This window comes from Triturus cristatus, chromosome 3_2 (assembly GCF_964204655.1).
Source record: "Triturus cristatus chromosome 3_2, aTriCri1.1, whole genome shotgun sequence".
NCBI classification, from domain to species: domain Eukaryota; kingdom Metazoa; phylum Chordata; class Amphibia; order Caudata; family Salamandridae; genus Triturus; species Triturus cristatus.
In genome coordinates, this window is record NC_140584.1 from 75026539 (window position 1) to 75047261 (window position 20723).

At 42.2% G+C, this 20723-nt stretch overlaps 1 protein-coding gene across 1 annotated transcript in view; it reads left to right on the plus strand.

Annotated features, from left to right (window-relative positions):
• CLMP (CXADR like cell adhesion molecule) overlaps positions 1-20723 on the plus strand; it is a 260841-nt gene that overhangs the window by 192519 nt on the left and 47599 nt on the right. Inside the window, exons 3-5 of the mRNA XM_085647260.1 lie at positions 942-1143; positions 13004-13171; positions 13255-13371. Of these exons, the coding sequence (XP_085503386.1) occupies positions 942-1143; positions 13004-13171; positions 13255-13371 (487 nt within the window). The remainder of the gene's footprint in view (positions 1-941; positions 1144-13003; positions 13172-13254; positions 13372-20723) is intronic.

Genomic DNA, 20723 nt, shown 5'->3' on the forward strand with positions numbered 1-20723 from the left:
CATGCTCCTGGTGGGGTATCCTGACCTACATACTTGCAACCTGCAACTGCAGCTGATGCTCTTAAGTGTATCCTGATCCATGAATACAGAAGCTATCTGTTTGTTCTGAACAGTCCAGATTGATTGCAGTGCACAAAGGACTTTGCAACAGGCTTCTTCAGGGGTTATTAATATACTATCATGTTCAAGAAGCAGGTTTAACTTCCTTTGACTTTACTTTTCTCAGAATACTCGTGCAAGATGAATGCAAGTATTGAAAGTTTGTTGAGAAACACTGTAACTCAAGGATGTCCAATCACTGCAATACCATAATCAAAACTGCAGAGTTTTAACCACTTTTTCCCCATATTTGAAATTGTTGCTGGATCACCCTGTTTAAGAAGTGATTGCTACAAGATGCCCTTGGCATTCACATTCTAAAATTACATAGTTGAACAATGATGGATGGACCAAAGGAAGTAGAATGGCTGTGCCAAACCCAGCACTTGCACCACACAGCCAATGATGAATGTATATCCTATTATAATTTATATTTTAATTCTATGACATTGATGTATTCGCCCAAAAATATGGTATTAGTAACATGGTCTGTGTATCCGAGCTCCACTTCAGTGGAGTAGCTCAACAAACTGACAATAGATATGTGCTTTAAATTATAAAACAGATTTATGGAGCTGCTTTTCTCTATACGTTTATTTAAAAATGGCACAGTAATGATCTTTGATGAATTTGTACTTAAAATGATGTAAGCATGCATGTAATATTTGATCAGACTGTTCATTGGCAGACTGGTTTATTCATTTGCAGACATGATGGGCACGTATGTGAGACTGTAGACTTTTGTAGTTGGCGAATGGACTGGTAACCGCCATTAAAAGGACATGACTAGAAAATGTAAATGGATGATTTTTGAACTAATGGAAGATCCATCTGACCCTTAGGTGATAACATACAGTGGAGGGACAATATACGATAACCTTATCGAGAACATGAGAGGTCGCATCTCATTTGCTTCCAACTACCTGGCTGGAGACGCATCTTTGCAAATCCAGTCACTGCAGCCAAGCGACGCTGGGCAGTACATCTGCAAAGTGAAGAATGCAGGCCAATATGAGTGGAGCTACATTACATTGCAGGTTCTGGGTGAGTTGGTATACAGAATTGGTTTTAAGGGTGGAAAGAAAAGATTGAAGGTTCATGATGCACAATGTTTTACCAGAAAGGGAGTGATTCATTAAATAATTTCACTTTACTTCTATTGGATTACTCATAAGTGTAGAGTAAGTTTATGGTTTTCCAGAAATTCACCAAAAAAACGATAGAGCATCCCTAGAAAACTATGATGATCTCAGCATTACTCATATTCCTAAGTATTTCCATATGCACAAATGAATACAGTGTCTGCAACGGTGTTTGCATTTGCTGCATTTATTTAAAAATGTTTCTCCATTCAGAAAATATTTTGCCCTTTCACTAAACCCCCACAAATTTGTGGAGTATTCCATCCCCACTCCCACTGTGGTTACAGACGTACGTCTTCTCCTGATAGCAGTAAACATCTGGATGTAAACACAGTGGTAATGTGTCTTGCAACTGTTTGTTAATATACAGAGACTCGCCCATTTGTGAATGTTCACCAACTTTCCATGGCTCGCCACTCAAACACCCCCTTCACATAATGTTAAATCAAAATGATCTAATGTAATGTAACAGCATTTTGCAAATACACATATATATACATGGCAACGTGAAGCAGGCTCACAATAGCTTACATGTAGATGTCAATTAGATTCTGGAATTAAAATGAAAGAAAGTCAGAGTTTGACATGGACAATGCTCTCTTACCTGGCCAAAGTACTTGAGAAGGCCATCAACAAACAGCTTATAGAATACCTGGAACAAACCACCTACTTGACGCCTCCCAATCAGGTTTCTGTGCCAACCACAGCAATGAGTCCGCCCTGATCACTGCCACAGATGACCTCAGAGCCCTCGTTGACCAAAGAGAGACTGTGTCCTTGATCCTCCTCAACCTCTCTGCTGCTTTCGACAATTTTTCCCACCACACCCTCATCAACACACTCTACAACTTCGGAATTCAGCAAAACATAGAGAATCCGGCTGCCTCCCTTCACCTCAAAAACCCAAGAACATCTTATGCGGATCATCTCTCATTCCCACCTTGTTCAACACCTATATGACCCCTCTCACAGACATCGTCAGATCCCATGGCCTCAACATAATTTCCTATGCAGACAACAATTAAACTCATTCTCACGCTCACCAAAGACCCCTCCACCACCAGAATCAACTTCTCTGATGACATGACCAATGTAGACAACTGGATGATAGACAACTGCCTTAACCTCAACTCCGAAAAGACAGAAGTACGGATCTTTGGGAAGAACACTTCCTTATGGGACCACAGCTGAAGACCAGCAGAACTCAGGCACAAACACACCTAAAGACCATGCTCGCAACTTAGGCATCATCCTCGACAGTGAACTGACCATGAAAAGACATGTCAAAGCAGTCATCTCTTCCAGCTTCCAAACCCTTTGCACGCTCTGCAGGACCTTCAGATGGATCCCAGTCAACACCAGAAAAACCGTCACTCAGGCTGTCGTCACCAGCCGCCTCAACATTGGCAATGCTCTCTATGCCACCCAGCTCCTCAAAAGACTCCAGACCATACAGAGTGCTGCAGCCAGACTCATACTGGACCTCTCCAAATGGACCCATGTCACCCCCAATCTCAGAAACCTCCACTGGCTCCTCCTCCAGAAGAGATGCCAGTTCAAGATCCTCACGCATCCCTAGAAAACTCTCACAATCAGGGACCAGCCTACAGCTACCATCGACTGAACTTCCAGCTACCTGCAAGATACCTGTGCTGCTCCTAACTAGCCCACGTGCACACCTCCTGCATCCACAGCAGCCGCAGTGGGGGTCGCTCCTTCTAGTACCTTGCTGCCAAGACCTGGAACGACCTACCCCTCTATCTTCAAACAGCACACTCCTTGGTAGACTTCAGTAGGAAACTCAAGACCTGGCTCTATGACTGACACGTCACACCCACAGCGCCCAGATACCCCTAGGGTTGACTGTGCTGCACTATGCAAGTGCTGATCGATTGATTAACAAAAGAAGTGAAAGGAATGCTTCAATTAATCTCAACCACTGGTTATCACTTGGGTCTGCCTTCCAGTCGATCGTTTTTCAACTAATATGCACAATGAAAACGGGGCCCGCATCTGTGCATACCCGTCAGCAACAAACAACAAAGTCATGGAAGGAATTCTTGAATTAATCTCAATCACTAGCGATTGCTTAGGCTACATTCCAGTCCATTGTTTTTCACCAAGCATAGCAAGCTATTCAGAGATCAACCTTATGCAAATCAGTTTTTGACCAGCATGAAGAGAGATTTGTATATGGCTGGTCTCTCACTGGAGAGGAATGGTAGGTGAGAAAGGATGGACTGGAATGTAGCCCTTGCGATTGCTGTGGCCTTACTTTAATTCACGCATTCCTTCCATCTATTTGTTGTTTACTGTCGAATTCGACATAGAGGTATGAACACCTTGAAATCAGTTTTCAAGACTAGCAGCAGTAATTTCCTCTTGTGTATACCACATCTGTGCACCCTGTCTCAGTTATTGCATTTAATGCAATTAGATATGTAATTTAGTTTTTCAATATGCCTGACCTAAAATGCTCCGCTTCACAAAGTTCTAGTGTTTGGAACTACGTAACAACAATTTTCATACATATTTATACAAAAGATAACAAAAGATACCATTCTAGTAACTTTTTAAAATTGATTTTACCAATAACAAAAACAGAATCCCTCCTTTCTAAAGGCATCAGTATAACAAATGACTAATGACAAGCATCCAGCAGTCTCCCGTAGGACAGCTCAGTGGGTTCACACCCTGGTTCCAGGCTGCTTGATTGGGACAACTGTGTGTTTTTAATGATCCATAGAGTCGTAACCAATGAACTCGTAAATTTGCTCTTGGAACGAGTTACCTAGGTCACTTAGAAGTGTAAATAATGTTAGGAATAGTTATGCCACTTTTTGTACAATATGCCATTATTTTTTAAATGGATGTAGTTTCTGGTGTCCTACTCAACTTGCTCCTTCTCATCCCCCCCCCCCCTCTGTCAGTGTGCTGCTGCAAAAACCATCACTCCCCTTATTTCCGCAGAGCAACAAGTGGATGCGTTGATGTATTAGCAGTGTACAACATTGTTAGAAAAAATGCATTGTGAATAAAGCTTTCATCGTGTACTCAAGGTATCATTTTCAAGGACTTTCGCTGGAAGTGTTCGTGTACTTAAGTTAATTCTTTGACCCATTGTTTAAGAAATGGTGCATTTTAGTTGTACATCTTCAGTGTACAGGTTTTGAAAGAGCGCGTGGAAGATTCCTCTTACTTTAAGAAATGGGTCAATACTAAAGTTTTAGAATATTAATGTTGTTGTTTCTTATTTGGCAGTGCGGCTCTGCAGAATCTATTGTTATGTTATATTAAAAATTATTTCTAGAGCACACGTACACCGATTGGTTTCTTGGTGCTAAGTATAGGGGTAGCCGAGCCCTGGTGGGACTATTCCATGCCTGAACAAAGAATAGAAGTAGGTCTGTACAGCATCTAATACCATAAGGGAGGGCATTCCAAAAGTGGGGAGCCAACACCGCAAACCTGCTGCCACCTAGTTTTTCCGTTCATGGGGTGGTATGTCCTGTAGATTCATGTGGGCAGAATGCAAATTGCAAATGGGTATATGTCTCTTGATGAGGTTGGAGACGAATTTTGGGCTAACGCCCTGTAAAGTCTTAAAAATTAGACACCCAATTTTGAAGGCACAGCGTTGTAATATCGGGAGCCAACGTAGCTTCCGCATAAGAGGGGAGGCATGTTGCCAGCTTGGTTGGTGGAAAATCAGTCTAGCTGCCGGATTCTGTACCAGCTGCAGTTCTTGACTAGATATATTGGCAAACTGAAATACAAAGAATTGGCATAGTCCATGTGGGAAATAAGCAGGGCTAGGACAACCTGCACCAGTGCTTCCGTAGTATGGAATCTACAAATTTTCCTTATCTTCCACAACTTGAAGAAGCCAGTAGAAACTACCATTCCAATCTGGGACTTCATAGACAAGTCACTGTTAATTGTGACCCTGAGGCTCTTAGATGAAGAAGATGGAACTGGTGGAGAGCCTAGCTCAGCTGGCCAAAAGTGTGAATTCCAGGGGTCTGAACACCACCAGTTAAGATCAGTTCGGTCTTGTCTGGATTAAGCTTTAAATGGTTGCAGTTCATCCAATTGCTGATATACAACATGGTAGACTGAAAGTCAAAGATGGAGTTGGCCATGGTGTCAATGGTGAATATAAGTTGCATATCATCTGCTTAATTAAATGTGCTCACATTTCTCTCCCTTAAAGACCGAATCAAAGGGAGTAAGTATAGATTGAACAGGTGTGGTAATAACGATGATCCCTGTGGCACTCCGCAGTTAGACTTCACCGCAGGTGCAATGAAATGAGATAGGTGAACAGATTGGGACCTATCTTCCGGGAAGGATGTAATCCAGTCAAGTGCCGAACCCTGAAGTCCTGCGTCCCTAACACGGTCCACCAGAATTCCATGGTCGACCGTGTAGAATGCAGCAGAAAGCTCTAAGAGCACCAGGGCCTTAGGGGTACCCCTGTCAGCTTCCTTGCTTAATTCATCCAATATTTATTTATTTATTCTGAAAGTTTTACATAGCGCAAACATGACCACCGAGGGTATAAGAGTGCTTTACAGTTTATACATCAAGAAGAGTACAAGCAAACAGAGCAGCATCAACAAAAACGACAGATTAACAGTCTAAAAATTATTCAAGCATTCTCTTGAGCCTGGCAGCTGGGCCACAAATCGACATTTCTGGCCCCCTAATCAGATGAAGAGGCAAGACTAAGGCAACATTTCTTCATCAGGAACCCTTTGACTTCTTTTTTGAAGAGGACCGTGGAGGAGTTCACCCTGACTTTGAACTGTGACTGTTCAATGAATGAACGCAGGCATTAATAGCTTGTGCGATTTGTCTATAAAACCTTTGGGTTTCTGCCTCTCACAGGGATTTTTTTCTTTTCCTATTTTCTTTGTTGGTGATTTTTCATTTTCCTCCAAGACTAATTGGATGCTGTCAGTACTCTTTATGAGATTGACAACTGGAATTTGTACTTTCTAACTAAGGATTATTATGTTTTATGATTTTGCATTCATCTGTACTTCTGCAGTTGAGCCTTCATGGAATTTCATGCATTTTTCTCTGTACCGCATTTTGACTATTTTGTAATACATTCACTTTTAGTCCTATTCTAATCTAGAACTCAGTTGGTTATATTTTCAATATTTTATCCAGCTTAACTGCTAAATTGTGTTTTCGTGATGAGGAGTGTAGTCTTTAACCACTAGATCAACTGAAGACACTATAGATGAATTAGTTGGGTAAAAATCAGGGCGATCAAATATTGGGGTTTAGGTGAATATTGGCGTTCAGCTCCCACAAAGTTGCAGAGGATGGTTCCTATTAGATTGCCTCCTCTTTCAGGGGTTCCAGAAGACTTTTAATTAAATTTTAGCTTTAGGTGCCTAGAACGACAAAGGTTTTGCCAAATTCCACATGCTAGATCATTCTGCGGGGTGACACGCTGCACTGCTGTGTGGTCCTGACTAAACTGGAGTGTAAGTATGAATAGGAAGAACTTGAAGTCAGGAGTTTGTGCGTTTTGTGATCATGGATTTCTGTTTTTGTGCTGAGCAGTTTGGTTATGTGATAATGATTGTAATTCCAATTGGTGGGCTAATTAGTATTTTGATGTTGTATTATTGGTATTTGTGAACCCATTTGATGCTGTTTTGTTTGTAGGACACAATTGAGTTGGTTATCGGATTTTGATGAAAATCCCAACTCTCAAGCTATTATTACCTTGTTTGTATTGTGGTGTGTGGAGCGAGGCACCTCTTACACATCTTTAGCAACCCGTTTTAACAGTATTCCTTTTTCAGGTGTGAGAGACTCATTTGGGTTACTGTGCTTTCCCTGACTGCACAAGGTGTTAAACATTAACTAAGGGATAGAATTCTGCTGGTCAGAAGTTTGCCTAGTGAGAACTTTGTAGGCTGTTTGAGATTCAATCTTGTTTTTTGGTACCATTATCTTCATTCGCTTGAAATCGAGATGCTACTGTTGTGAGTATTTGACTTATGAAATATTGATTTATTTTCTCTTGCAGGGTACACAGACAAGAGGTTTATTAATTTCTAAAGAATTATTGTGGTTCTGTAGTTGCTTCCCTCTTCACTCCGAAACTGTGCCGTGATTGGCAGCTCAAAGAGAGAGAGAAAAGAAAGATTGATCTATTAAGAACTCCTTCAGGGGCTTGTTGGAGGCCAGACTAGACACTGAAGAGAACTAAATTAAAAGTGTTAAAACATTTCCTGCTATAGTGAGCCAGTCAAAACAGAGAAATCTAAAGAGAATGGGGATCCAGATGCTGATGGTGATGACAAATTCTTTAACAAGTGACTAATTTTAAGTCCTCCTCTGCACACAGACAGGCTGGTAGAACCATCCCAGATTACCATCGGGGTTGGTGGAGGCGGAGACATGGCAGCGGTGCAAGCTCTTACTGCAGTTGTGTGAAGTACCCCATCAGAAGTTCAAAACACAATGGCAATGCCTAGTACAAGTGGGTCAGAGTACACTACTTTAGAGGCAGTGGTGATCCTTAAGACAGACTTTGGACAGATGCTTTGGGGTAATGTGGATTTGAACAGACCACTGATATATACTGCTGATGAGATGAGATACTAGGTCAAAGAAGGAGCGAGGTGTGCCAATGAAGCATATGGTAAATTAGAAGGATTGGCTGATGAATTAGATGTTGACATAAGTAAAATGAAGAATGTCAAACAAAAGTACAAAATGGACCTAATCCTTGATGAAATTAAGGAGATGGGTCCCACTACATTGAGAGCCTATATTAAAGATTTGATTGATAAACCTTGAAACTGGAGTGATTTAAAGATCTATCAAGACAAATGGAAAAGTAAATAGGCAAAGATGAAGAACAGTGAAGCGAAAATGGGAAAAAGTATTACAAGTTATTCAGGAGTATGAACATATAATGTGGATGAGCTTCCTTTATGAGAAGTGCTTGTAGGAATTTTGGTGCATGTCCCTTGGATGAAGGCAGATTTGTTTGCTTTTAGGCATAACTTTCCAACAAAGAGAGAAGACCTGGCAAAATGGAATGGTGAGGTCCATAAATTGATACATCTTCATTGAATCCTGTAGATAGAACCACCTAGACAGGGTCTTAGAAATGCACCATTAACACACATGGTTTAAAAATACAAAGCAGTGATTGAGTACTTGAAGAAACACATTCTACAAAGTGATATGTACTGGGCAAAGATTATGAGGACAACACAGGAGCATAAAGAGTCCATGCATTCCTATTATGAGAGGTTGATGCAGATGTTCAAAAAGCATAGCATAGTAGAAAATCCAAAGAAAGATGTTGGAGGTTTCATTTCTGTTTTCGTGAATGAGCAGAGATCAGCGATTAGAAATCACATTCAGCAAAGTGAATTATGTTGGTCAACAAAGGGCGTTGATGATATTTTGAAACTGGCGAAAAACAATAGTGATTATCTTGAAAAGAAACAGAAAAAGCTGAACGAGAAATTGATGATTGCTCAGAAAAAGCAATTTGAGAGGGGTCAGATGTGTTAAAATACGCATTTTGTGAGAAATGGATTGAATGGGATTAGTCATATGAAGCAAGGTGACAGGGCTATTGGAAATGTTGAAATGTTGAAAAATACTTCTGCATGTCATTTTTGTGGGTGGGTTGGGTTTAGTAAGAGGGAATGTACACAGAGTACAGACAGGATTCAGGACAATATACAACAAAATAGGCAGGTGCAGTGAAATAATGTAATGTCAAATATGCAGAACATGGGGCAGAACAAGCAGTCAGAAAACGTTACGAGCGCCAATAACTTCTGCTCCAGTATTGCAACAAAACATGAGAAATAAAATGCTAAATAATTAGGGTTGCCAATAGAAAGCCATGATCATCACTGATGAGGTGGCAGGCACAAGTTTACAATGACTGTCCCCAAGAGGGGATGAGGATTGCTTACTTGGAGCAGTTCTGGAGGTAAATCAAAGTTGCCCATAAAATTGATGGAGGATTCAATGGCCATCCCATTTCATTTTCACTTCATTCTTTGGTAATTCCAAACCCACCACTCTCTGGAAGAGTTGTCCAAGTTGTAGGAATCAGCAAAAAACAAATTGTTAATCAAGTTTGACGTACCAGTCAAAATAGGGCAAATACGGAAAAAATATGCATTTATTCTATGTGATTCAAGCCCAGTGAACTTGCTTGAAATGGATCTTCTTTACAAGATGAATTATGTCATTTACTTATTTGCTGGTCACCTAATGGTGTTGCAGTAGAAACACAAGATGATTTTTCACTCTTTGAAATTAGTGCAGAGGACTCCAGGGTTGAGATGTATCCAGTTCTGACAAAAGAAGACCTCCCTCTAGATTTAAGACCCAATGTCTGAGAGGAGGTATGGGATTTTTCAGGGAAAGAAATTGGATTGATTAAAACAGCAGAGCCAGTGATCGTAAAGGTGAAACCAGATGCAATATTCCCCAGAACTTGACAATACAGACTAACTAAGGAAGCTGAAGAGGGAATAAAACCATGGATGGAGAAAATTATTGAGTAGGGAATCCTTCGAGAGGTCCTTGGCAGTCCATGCAATTCTCCAGTAATTTAAATTAAGAAACCAAGTACAAAAGGAAGAATTGTTCAGGACCTCCGAAATATTCTGTGGTGCCGAAATCCAGCAGTAATACTGTTCCAAAATCCAGCCGATGCTGAATGGTACACAGTGATCTACTTGTGCCAAGTGTTCTTTCCAATACCAATGCATTAGGATTCACAGGTCCTCTGGGCATTTCGATTTTTGAATAAAGTTATTGTGTGGTTTAGGATTCCACAAGTGTAAATGGAGAACCCTTCGGTTTTCTCCCAAATTCTTAAAAAGACTTTTAAAAGTTTCCCTATGTAATTCAACTCTCATCCAGTAGATGGGTGGACTTTTGTTGACATCTAAAAAGAAAGAAGAGTGCAAACTTAATACCATTGCATTGTGAATCATTTGGCTGAAAATTGGACTGAAGTTTCCTAAACAAAAATGCAGTACTGTACAAAGGAAGTTATCTATCTCAGACACCCTATTAAAAACGGTGTATGAAAAGTCTCAAAAGAACGCGTTTCAGCAATTTTGAAATTGAATCCCCCAACCAACCAGAAAGAAGTTTGGATGTTCTAGGAATTGTTGGTTGCTGTCCTCCGTTGAATTTTCCCAGATTGCAAAGCCCTTAGTAAGGCTGACAGGTAATGATGTTCAAGATCTGGTACCATTTGGTGACGAGGGCCTTGGATCATTTAAGAAACTTGAAGAGAGTTTGTGTCATGCTCCCGCACTCAGGGTGACGGACTACAATATGATTTTTACTTACTTTTCCATGAAAAAGATGGGTGTGTACATTCAATACTTGCTCAGAAACACGAAGGGCTCATGCATCCAATTGCTTATCTTTCAGGCGTGTTGGATCCAGTTGTAAGTTTTCTAGGATGTCTAAAATTGGTTGCAGCAGTTTGTCTGGTAGTAGAGCAAAGTGAAGGAATTGTGATATAGGAGTACTTCAAATGTCTATGTTCCCCATTCTGTTAAAATTCTTTTAACAAGAACTTAAACAGAGCACATTACCAACAGCAGGTGAGCACATTATGAACAAGGGATACTTGGTACAGAGAACGTTTCAATTCAAAGATTCAATATCCTGAACCTAGCAACACTGCTTCCCATTTCAGACAAATGTGAAGGCGGGAAAAATATTGTTGATGACGAATTGGAGCATGACTGTATTGAGGTGATTGAGCATTGCACAAAGCCAAGGCCAACTCAGATTTGGCACTGTTTGTTGATGGTTCCTGTCTGAGAAGATCCATATTTACTGTTTGACCCCTCACTCAACCACAGGTGAAAGCCCTGCAACCTTGATGTACGGGAGAGCCATGACTACCAAGTTATCTCAATGGACCAAGAGAAGAGGAAGTACTAAGGAAAAAACACATATAAAAGACTTGGATCGTAAAAGGAAAATGAAGGCTTACGCAGACAAGCGGCGACATGCAAAAAACGTTGCTTTCACTAGAGGAGATCGAGTGCTTGTCTGTCAGTCTAGGAAACAAAAATCTGAAGCTCCCTTTGATGCTGAGCCATTTCATGTTGTAACCAGCAAAGGGCACATGGTGACTGTTCAACGTACTGGGAATTCCATTATGCAAGATTCCTCGCATTTCGTACATGTGGCTCTTCGCTCATCATGCACTGATGTCAATGTAGAGACTGGGTCTGAAAGGACAATTGAACTCCCCTCCAACTGCTGTTGTTCCTACATCACCAATGTAAATCACAGACACTTCTACCTCCTGTCCCCAGTTTCTGAAGACTTGATCGGGACATGTGATCAGAGGGCCATGAAGCTTTATCGAAAAGTATTTATCAAATGTATATATATTTGTAAAAAATTGTTTTTCCTTTAACAGCGGGGGAGATGTAGGGTTGTGTGAGTTAGCAATGACGGAACCCTTTTGGCTCCTGATGAACTCCATAGAACTGTGACGTAAGGGTTAGAGCGTAGTTAAGTGAATGCAGGTTTATAATGTTGAGTTCACGGTTACATGCAGATGAATAAAGACGTGTAATACTAAAGCACCATGTGTGGCGTAGTAATTGGCAGGTGCCCAGGCTGGGGAGGGCGCTACCAATCGTACTCTACGAAAACACATCACTTCTTTTGGTTTAAATATGAAATTCAACAGAGCACAAGCTGAAATTCAACCTTTACCGCTAGTGACAGTGATGCTCTAAAATGATTAAACCACAAAGCGTGAATTGGCATCAGGCCAGGAATAGATTACTGAAACTGAAGAAGTGACTCACAGTTTCATGACTGGGGTGTTCCGTAGTCAGACAGAGCCCCGCCACCATTATGCGTTTCTGCACAATTAGACCTGCTGTAAAATTTAGATAGGCTTTCCAACTTTCCTGAGAATAACTAGTAATAAATGTCAGACATGGGTGTTTCTTTGATATAATCAGCAGCGGCCTGCACAGGTAAACACGTTGGGGCGGGCGGGTTGGGGGGGGGTCAACAGACGACGAAGTAGGCATAATTAAATAAATAATACCTAATCCGTCTTCAGACGGCTTCCCCCCCTGCTGACCCTGCTCCGCCCTACCGCACTTACCTGTGCTGGCCGCCGCTGGAGATAATAAACGTGAGTGATCTTGAAAAGAAAAAACTAATTATTAATAGAGTTGACAAATTTGGGATCACCCCGGGAAATCGAGGGCCCTTGCAGCAATCAGGGGGAACTACAATACCTGGAGAAATCTGTTGGATGGTTTGCTCAAGACACAGTGGTCCATTCCGAATTACAGGACACTTTTATTTTTTGGGATGTGGTACCCTTTTTTTGTGCCATTGGAGCCAGACATCCTTGAAGAGGATAAGCAGACTGCTAATCACCTCTCAAGAGGCTTGGGTTCAGAGATACCGAATCACTCTACAGACATAACTCATAAATATATATTAAACATTAAAGTTTGAGAGTTACAAGATAGCCACCTTGTTGCTGTTCCGTCAGTTGCTTGAAGCTACTAATATTTTCTCCTCACAATCTACCACATACTCTCCCTTTTTAACCATCATGTCCTTTAGAGGGTGGAGGAAGGACATATATGCTTTGTTATGATATGTTATGTTAAATGTTAGGTTATATTATTGGATACTATGCAGTTTTGTGAAGCTAGACATGGACCGCAAGTCTTCTCTTCTTTCAGTTAAACCGTCGGAGCCCAAGTGTTGGACTGAGGGCGATCTGTCTGTGGGAGAAAATCTAAGCTTAAACTGCAAGTCTGCTGCGGGCACGGAACCAATTGTGTACCAGTGGCAACGAATCAGTGACACAGGCGGGAAGCTAGGGCCGCTCCCACCAACATCTCGGCTCGGTGAGTGGTCCAATGTTGAATGTCAACCCCCTACAGCATCCCTTCCTTTCTCATAATTGAACTGTTTCTCTGTTCTTCTTCAGGGTCGGAGGGACATGTGGTGCTGCAGAACCTGAGCAGTACAGACAATGGATCCTACCGTTGCTTGGTAAGCAACGAAGCAGGCCAAGGCACCTGTGATGTGCATGTGATGGTGCAGGGTGAGTATCCACTTTTACAAGCATGCAAGCAAGGGAAGACAGGTGAACATATTCTCACTTGGAGAATCTTCTCCGTTTATTTTCAATAAGTAATATTTTTTCCTAAGACACATCTATTTTAGTCAAATGCATGCACAACACAAGACTAAACGTTTGTCTGCCATGGTTCACCAAGTGTATGTTATGGTTAGCTACGATTTATCCATGGATATAAAAATAGGGTTGTTTTCTGCATTCCATCGTCTTGACCTGTACTTCATGAACATGACCATATTCAAAGTTATGGAAAGCAGGCATAGCTGAAATTCACTTTTCAACATTCATTCATGAATACTGGGCCACTTGTGACATATCCCTTGTGCTGCACAATGGGTATGCCACTAGTGGCCCAGTGTTCATGAATGAATGTTGAAAAGTGAATTCCAGCTATGCCTGCTTTCCATCCTTTGACGGCCCGTATAGGGCGTGTTACCGGGCGGTGACCTGGGGCAGAAGAGGGGCAGGGTGGGGTGTTGCAAAATGCGGCATACGGCCGATTGCAGGTAAGTTACGAAAAAAATAAAGAAAACAAATTTTGTTACGCGCGCTGAATCGCATTTTTTTTTTTGCCCCTCCTCTGCCCCACGTCACCGCCCTGGTAACACGCCCTAAACGGGCCGTTTCTGATTATCAGAACAGTGCACTATACCATGCATACACTACTGGCATCTTGTGAACAACTGCCCCCGTTATGTGCTCGTATACTGTAGGTATCTGACAGACTTTAGGGCTCCTGGGTAAATATATGGAATTTCCTTAACGCCACAGAGAGAGAGCTATACTCTTGATTGATAATTACAGCCAGGGTGCTTGGTCCTAGAGGGGGGTTTGGTCTGCAGGACGAATCTACCAGGAGACATTTAGGGCAGAATTTTTTTTATAGTATCTCTAGTCCTTTTTGTAAAGTTTTAAATATGAATAATACCTCCCTGGGTACAGAAGTGGAACCACATAACTAAAGGAATCTGCAGATGAACATTTTGTAAAAAGAAGAGAAATGCAGACTAACATTAAGTTTCTAAGATAGAAATTTTAGACTGTAGAATAAAACCAGAATTACAGCAATTTCAAGCTACTCATTTGGACCCAGGACCCCAAGAACTGGGAATAAAAACCAAGGTAGCAAGCATAATAAAGTACACTCATATGTCCAGAAACAGACTAACAAAACCAGACAGGAAACAGAAAATCCAAGCAATTGGTGCTTGAGAAAATGTTGGATTCATTGAGGTTGCAGACTTAACTCTCTAGGTGGAGCAAGCGAGCAATTATTTAAACTTAAAACTATGGAGGCCAATTAAAAACAAGCCCATCAGGATTCTTTCAGGACAAGCTCAGATTTCAGTTACATTGCATCTGAGGACTTTAAATATCTTTTCGAACCAACATGGCATCTGCCCATCTGCTTAGAATTCCCATGTTGCCACGTTGGTAACAACGCTTGAGTCACAGTCATGCAGCGTGATTACTCACTGAAAGATGTCATATCCAAGACACCTGTACTTTGTCCTGGAAACTACTGAAAGTGCCATTGTCATCCTGGTGCTGCGTCTATTGCTATGCTGGACCTCAACAGGGATTCCAAAGGGTCATGCTAGGCCCTTCTGCAGTCCTCTTTGACCACATGAAGAGTACAGGTACCCCTTTGGCTTTTCTGAACCATGTCTGATGATGTACTGAACCCTGTAGAAACCTATCCCCTCATATATTGATTGCAGTTTAATCAATTAGAGATTTTGAGGGGTAGCACAAACTACCCCGATTTTCCCATTGGCACTCTTGTAACATCCCTCGCTGCCCCTGGTCTAAAGAGCGTTGAAAGCGGCAGCAGGAACAGACTGCATAATGGGCTCTGCAAGCTATGTCTATTTTATGCAGTTTTCACTTCTTGCTCTTGGTCAGACCCCTCAGCACCAAATATGGTGAAACAGTTGGTACACTGGGTAACCTTGTGGTGTCATTGGAGGTAAAACAGTGTGCCCTGTCACTTAATAGCATTTTGTAAATCAGCATCCGTATCACTAGACCATCCAAGCATCTCTGCTGGCACACTCTCAGCATTAGACATGTCCTTTATTCATGTCCTGTGGCCCTCTTGGAGCATGTGCTCTTTTTGCACTCTGAGTATCAATGTTACAGCATGTGGTCATCCTATCGTTAACAACAGTTATCAGCTCACTCTTGCCACTGGCTCTGTAATTTACCTCCACCAAAGTAGTTACACCACTAGCACACAAGAGGAGCCTGACTGCAGTGTTTCATTTGTGCCAGTGGTTGCGGGTGATGAACACAGGCACACATTTTTTAGGGACCAGGACCTATTTTTCCGCATCAGATTTTGACCCAGAGCGAGAAAGGCAGAAAAGGAAGTGAATAACAGGAAAGCAGTGACAACCGGAGAAAGCATGAATTTAAAAGAATTTACAAGAGTAGTAAAAAGTCAGAAGTGTATGGTGGTGGAAGGGAGAGGTATGAGGTGGATTCAGGACCAGACAGCCATTGTTCGGTAGACCTGTACTTTGGCTTTACCGATGGCTTGCTCTTGAGAAAAACCTATCCCGCTCATGTATTTATTTTTCACAGTTTAAGCAGTGTGTAAGCGCAGTAGTGTAATTGGTACATGTACAACTGCGTCCTTCAAAGCATCAAGGGCCCTCCATGCCTAAGGGAAAAGCAGGCTCATCGGGGGGAGCGAAGCTAGGCCCGCACGCTCGTCTCAAACTGAGCAGTGTTTCTGAACTGTGGTCTCCCGAGGTCTGACTTTGCATTTTAGCTTCAATTTCTCCGCATAGCAGCGTTGTGCAAAAAAGCTGCCAGCGTGGCCAAACTCCTCGAGCTGTCTCCACCTACGTTTGTAAAACTGGCAGTTTTGTAGTCGAAAACGTTTTTGTCTCCCAAAATAGCAGTTGCTACAGCGAGAATAGACCTTTATTATTTTCTGTTACCTTCATTTTCTGCAGAGGAGTATTTTTTAAAGTCACAATATTGTGATTGATCATTTTTACGTTTAATGTTAACAGGCAGGGTTATTTTTTGTGTTAGCTTTTGTGACGGAGTACCCTGATCACCATAGCCTAAATCTGTCCCTTAGCCATTTAAAGGTCGACCACTTCTGTGGCACAGCATCAAACAGCTTGACAAAACATAAGTACAAAAAATCCTACCTTTTTGCAGCATGTCTTCTAGATTCACATGCTCTGCACAATCCCACATCCATCTGGAACTGTACACGTTTTTTTTTGTGTGGTTGGGGTCCACATTGATGTATTCGCTATGATGTCAACCATAATCCCGCAATGCCCACATATGTGCCCACTATTTTAGATTCTTTATTTACGCCGTAGGGTATGGAGGTGCATCAGAAGTCTCCTGATTTTTACTTTTGAAAGAAGTAGTTGAATATTCCTCGAGTAGCCTTCAAAATCAATCGCAGGATCAGAGATCGATGCTTGACGCTAGAGAGAAACTTTTTCTGGGATTTTGTCAGGAGGGATCTACATTTGGAGAATGTTTAGCTGTCGAAGTTGGATCCTGAAGTTCCTCGAAGCCATTGTAGAGCATGAGCACACTTCAAATTTTACCTGAATTGCCACAGAAAGTTCGCCTTAAACGACGAACATCCACTTTGCATGCTCTGTTTGCCCCAGGACCATAAGACGGAGGACTGTGTTTCCGCTTTTATTTTAAACCTAAAATATTAGTCCACAGGGAAAAGATACTTCAGGTACATTTAGCAAACACAGACATGGCGGGAATGTCAGAGTTGGAGAAGCAAAGAAGGGGTGCTCTGTCAATGGAAGACATGGATTTCTCTGACGAGGATGACGTCGAGGCGAAGGTGGCCAGGGGGAACACCAAGACACAGTACAGGAATTTTCAGGTGTCGAAAAGACTCATCATAAAGTCCGTAAACCGACAGTGTCACATGCCCGAAAACAGCCTGATCCGTCGAAAGACAAGGCAAGCAAACATATGCCCAAGACAAGGGAAACTGGTTCTTAGAGTGATGCCCCAGATGCACTGAGGTCAAATCCCTTGACACCAAGGAAACAAACAGTTGAAGGAGGTCTGAGCACTTCCAATCCTGCACAGAAAGGAAATTCACAAGTAAGGCGATGCTGAAAGGCAATACCTCAACTTCTGAGGACAATCAGGTATAAAAAGGGAAGGAGGTGACTACAAAGGAAAAGGCTAAGGGCAAGTCTAAGTCTTCTGAACTCTGTGACATCAAGAAAAAGAAAAAGGCTTTGGAGGTCGAAATAGAGAATCTGATGAGGAAGAAGAAGGTCTTCGAGGAATCAATGACTCCCTTTAAGGAGCCTCAACTGACAGGCCTAAAATGAAACTTGCAGGACCCCCTCAAAGAGGAAGAGATACATGAAGAGGGACATGAGAGAGGGAGGAGAAGAGGAGGAAAGTAGCTTTGATTAAGACCTTAAGTATCTAGGGATAGAGGAGCCACAGAGGTAAATACTGTGGGAGGACATTGAGACTGACTCATCCTTGGAGTGTCCTATCCTGTGAGGCCTTCTCCCCCCAATGAAATCTCAACATACCAACTTGTAGCAAAGAAAGTAGCAGAAGCCTTTGGAGTGGAAAAGGTGGAAAAGAAGGAGACATGTTATCTCCTTGAGACACTCACTCCATCGTATAAGAGAAGACAATAGCTTCCCACCCTCCCTAGCGTTATACAAGAGGGCAAGGAGGTTTTCGCTAAACCAGCAACATCCAAGGCGGTCACACTACGGATATAGAAAAATTACAGAGCCTCAGCACAGGACCAAAAATGTACGCAGGGGAATGAAGAACAGGACTCACTGATTGTCTCCACCACAAGGAAAAGAGCAGCATCTACGGGACCCCCGCTAGAAAAGGGAAGAAAGAGGATGGAGGCAGTAGGAGGGAAGATGGAGTGTGCTGCACCAATTCCAATGTCCTCCTAAATAGACATGCTCACAGGCACCGGAAATACATGTAACCTTATGTCACATCTTCCAGAGGAATACCATAAAAGAGCAAAGAACATTATTGAAGGGAGGAAAAACATTACACGTTCATGCCTAATGTCAGCTTTCGATGCTGCTGATACAGCACGTAGGCAGCTGGCTACAGGGGCAGTCAAGAAGAGACATGCATGGCTACGCATCCCTCGGTCTGAACCAGAGGTACATTCATCGGTCATTGACAAACCGCTCACAGGAAACTAGTTCTTTGGCCCAGGGGTAGACCAAGCACTGAAAGAGATGAAAAAGGTAAATGAGACTGCCAAAGCTATGAGGGCCCTTAAGGTCTTTAAGCCTTACTTTAAAAGGGGCAGTTTTCCGGATAAAAGGGGGCAGGGAAGAAACATGTTTATCTCACAGAACCAAAAAACAGGATTCAGACAATTTCAAGGCCATGGACAGTGGCAACAACAATAGCCAAAACTCCTTTTTCGAGGCAGAGGGAAACCAAGGGGCAGAAACTCTAAGGGATCTGCCTCAGGTTCTTCAAAGTGACTCGAACTTCACTTCATCCAGTCACGACACACCTATAGGGGGGGAATAAAGGAGTTTCTAAAAAGCTGGGAAGACATTTCCATGGACAAGTGGACTGTAAATATAGTTTGTTTCAGCAATTGTATAGACTTCATTCAAAATCACCAACAAAACAACCAAAATGTCAACAATTCAAGAAGGACCAGCCACAAATCCTATACAGAGAGGTCCAAGAGCTTTTGGCAGGGAATGCAGTAGAAAAAGTACAACGAGAGGAGAGAGACAAAACTATGTACTCAATTTACTTTCTTTTGCCAAAGCAAGACCTAACCATGCGCCCATTCTTAGACTTGTGTTTCGTGATTAAGTATATAAAGACCAAAAGATTTCAAACAACTACATTGCAAGACATAATCCTTTTGCTAAATGAAGGGGACTACCTAGCAACTATAGATCTCAAGAATTCCTACCTCCATATCCCCTTTCCCATAGCACATAGAAAGTATCTCAGATTTCTACTGGAAGGTAAACACTAAAGGTCCTACCCTTCGGAATAAAGTCCATGCCAAGAGTCTTCATCAAGACACTGACAGTTGTAGTCGCACACCTCAGAAGACAAGGAATACATTTTACCCATACCTTGCTGATTGGCTGGTGAAGGCAGACACATTACAACTTCGTCAGAAGAATGTGACAATGGTAGTGTCCCTTCTGCACACGCTGGGGTTCACAGAGAATTGGGAAAAATTGTCGCCAATCCCAGAAACCAAGAAAACGTTTCTGGGAGCAGACCACAATACACAATTGGCAAGAGCTTACCTGACAACACGGAAAGTTTAGGAAATACTCGCTTAAATTCTCCTCTACCAGACATCAAAAGCTCTGACAGTGAGGAAGGTGATGAAGCTTTTCGGGATGATGGCAGCCTGCATCCACCACATTTCCAATGCCAGACTTCACATGAGACTGAAACAGGAATGGTTACACAATCAATGGGACCAGGGTTCAGGCACATGGGAGGATCTAGTGGTTGTATCAGACAAGGTCAGCAAGGAATTGAGACAGTGGAATGCAGTGAACATCCTCAAGGGAAGACTTTCAAAGCTCCCCTACCACAAGCCGTCATTACCACGGATGCCTCAATGGTGGACTGGAGAGCACACATGAATACACCAAGAGTAGGGAGGTTATGGTCGGAGCAGGACTCCAACAAACACATCCGTTTCCTGGAACTAAAGACAATATTCCTAACCATGAAAGCCTTCCAAAGTCAGGTAAGGGGAATACTGTATAAATTCTAACAGACAATGCCACCGCTATGTTATACATTAACAAACAAGGGGGGACAGAATCTCTCTCACTGTCACAATTAGCTGAAAACATCTGGAGATGGACCATAGTGGAACAGATATCACTCCTTGCGAGTCACATCTCAGGAAGAAAAAATGTTCAAGCATGCGATCTAAGCAGACACACACACTGCACATACGAATTGGAGGGAAAATAGTCTACAATAAACACATTTTTCATCCTATGTGGTACACCAGACATAGATCTCTTCGGAACAGAAGAAAACAACAAAAGCTGGTGCTTCGCATTCAGTTAATACAATGCAGAATCGTTGGGGAATGTCTTGTTGATAAGCTGGTACATGATCTTTGTATACGCTTTACACAAATACCATTAATCCCCGAAGATCTGGAGAAGTTCCAGATCTCAAACATGACAATGATCGTCATAGAGCTACGATGGCCTCGCCAGGCATGGTTCTTACACTTGGTACAACTTTCAAGACAACAACACATTGGGATCCCATTTCACAAAGACACCGTAACC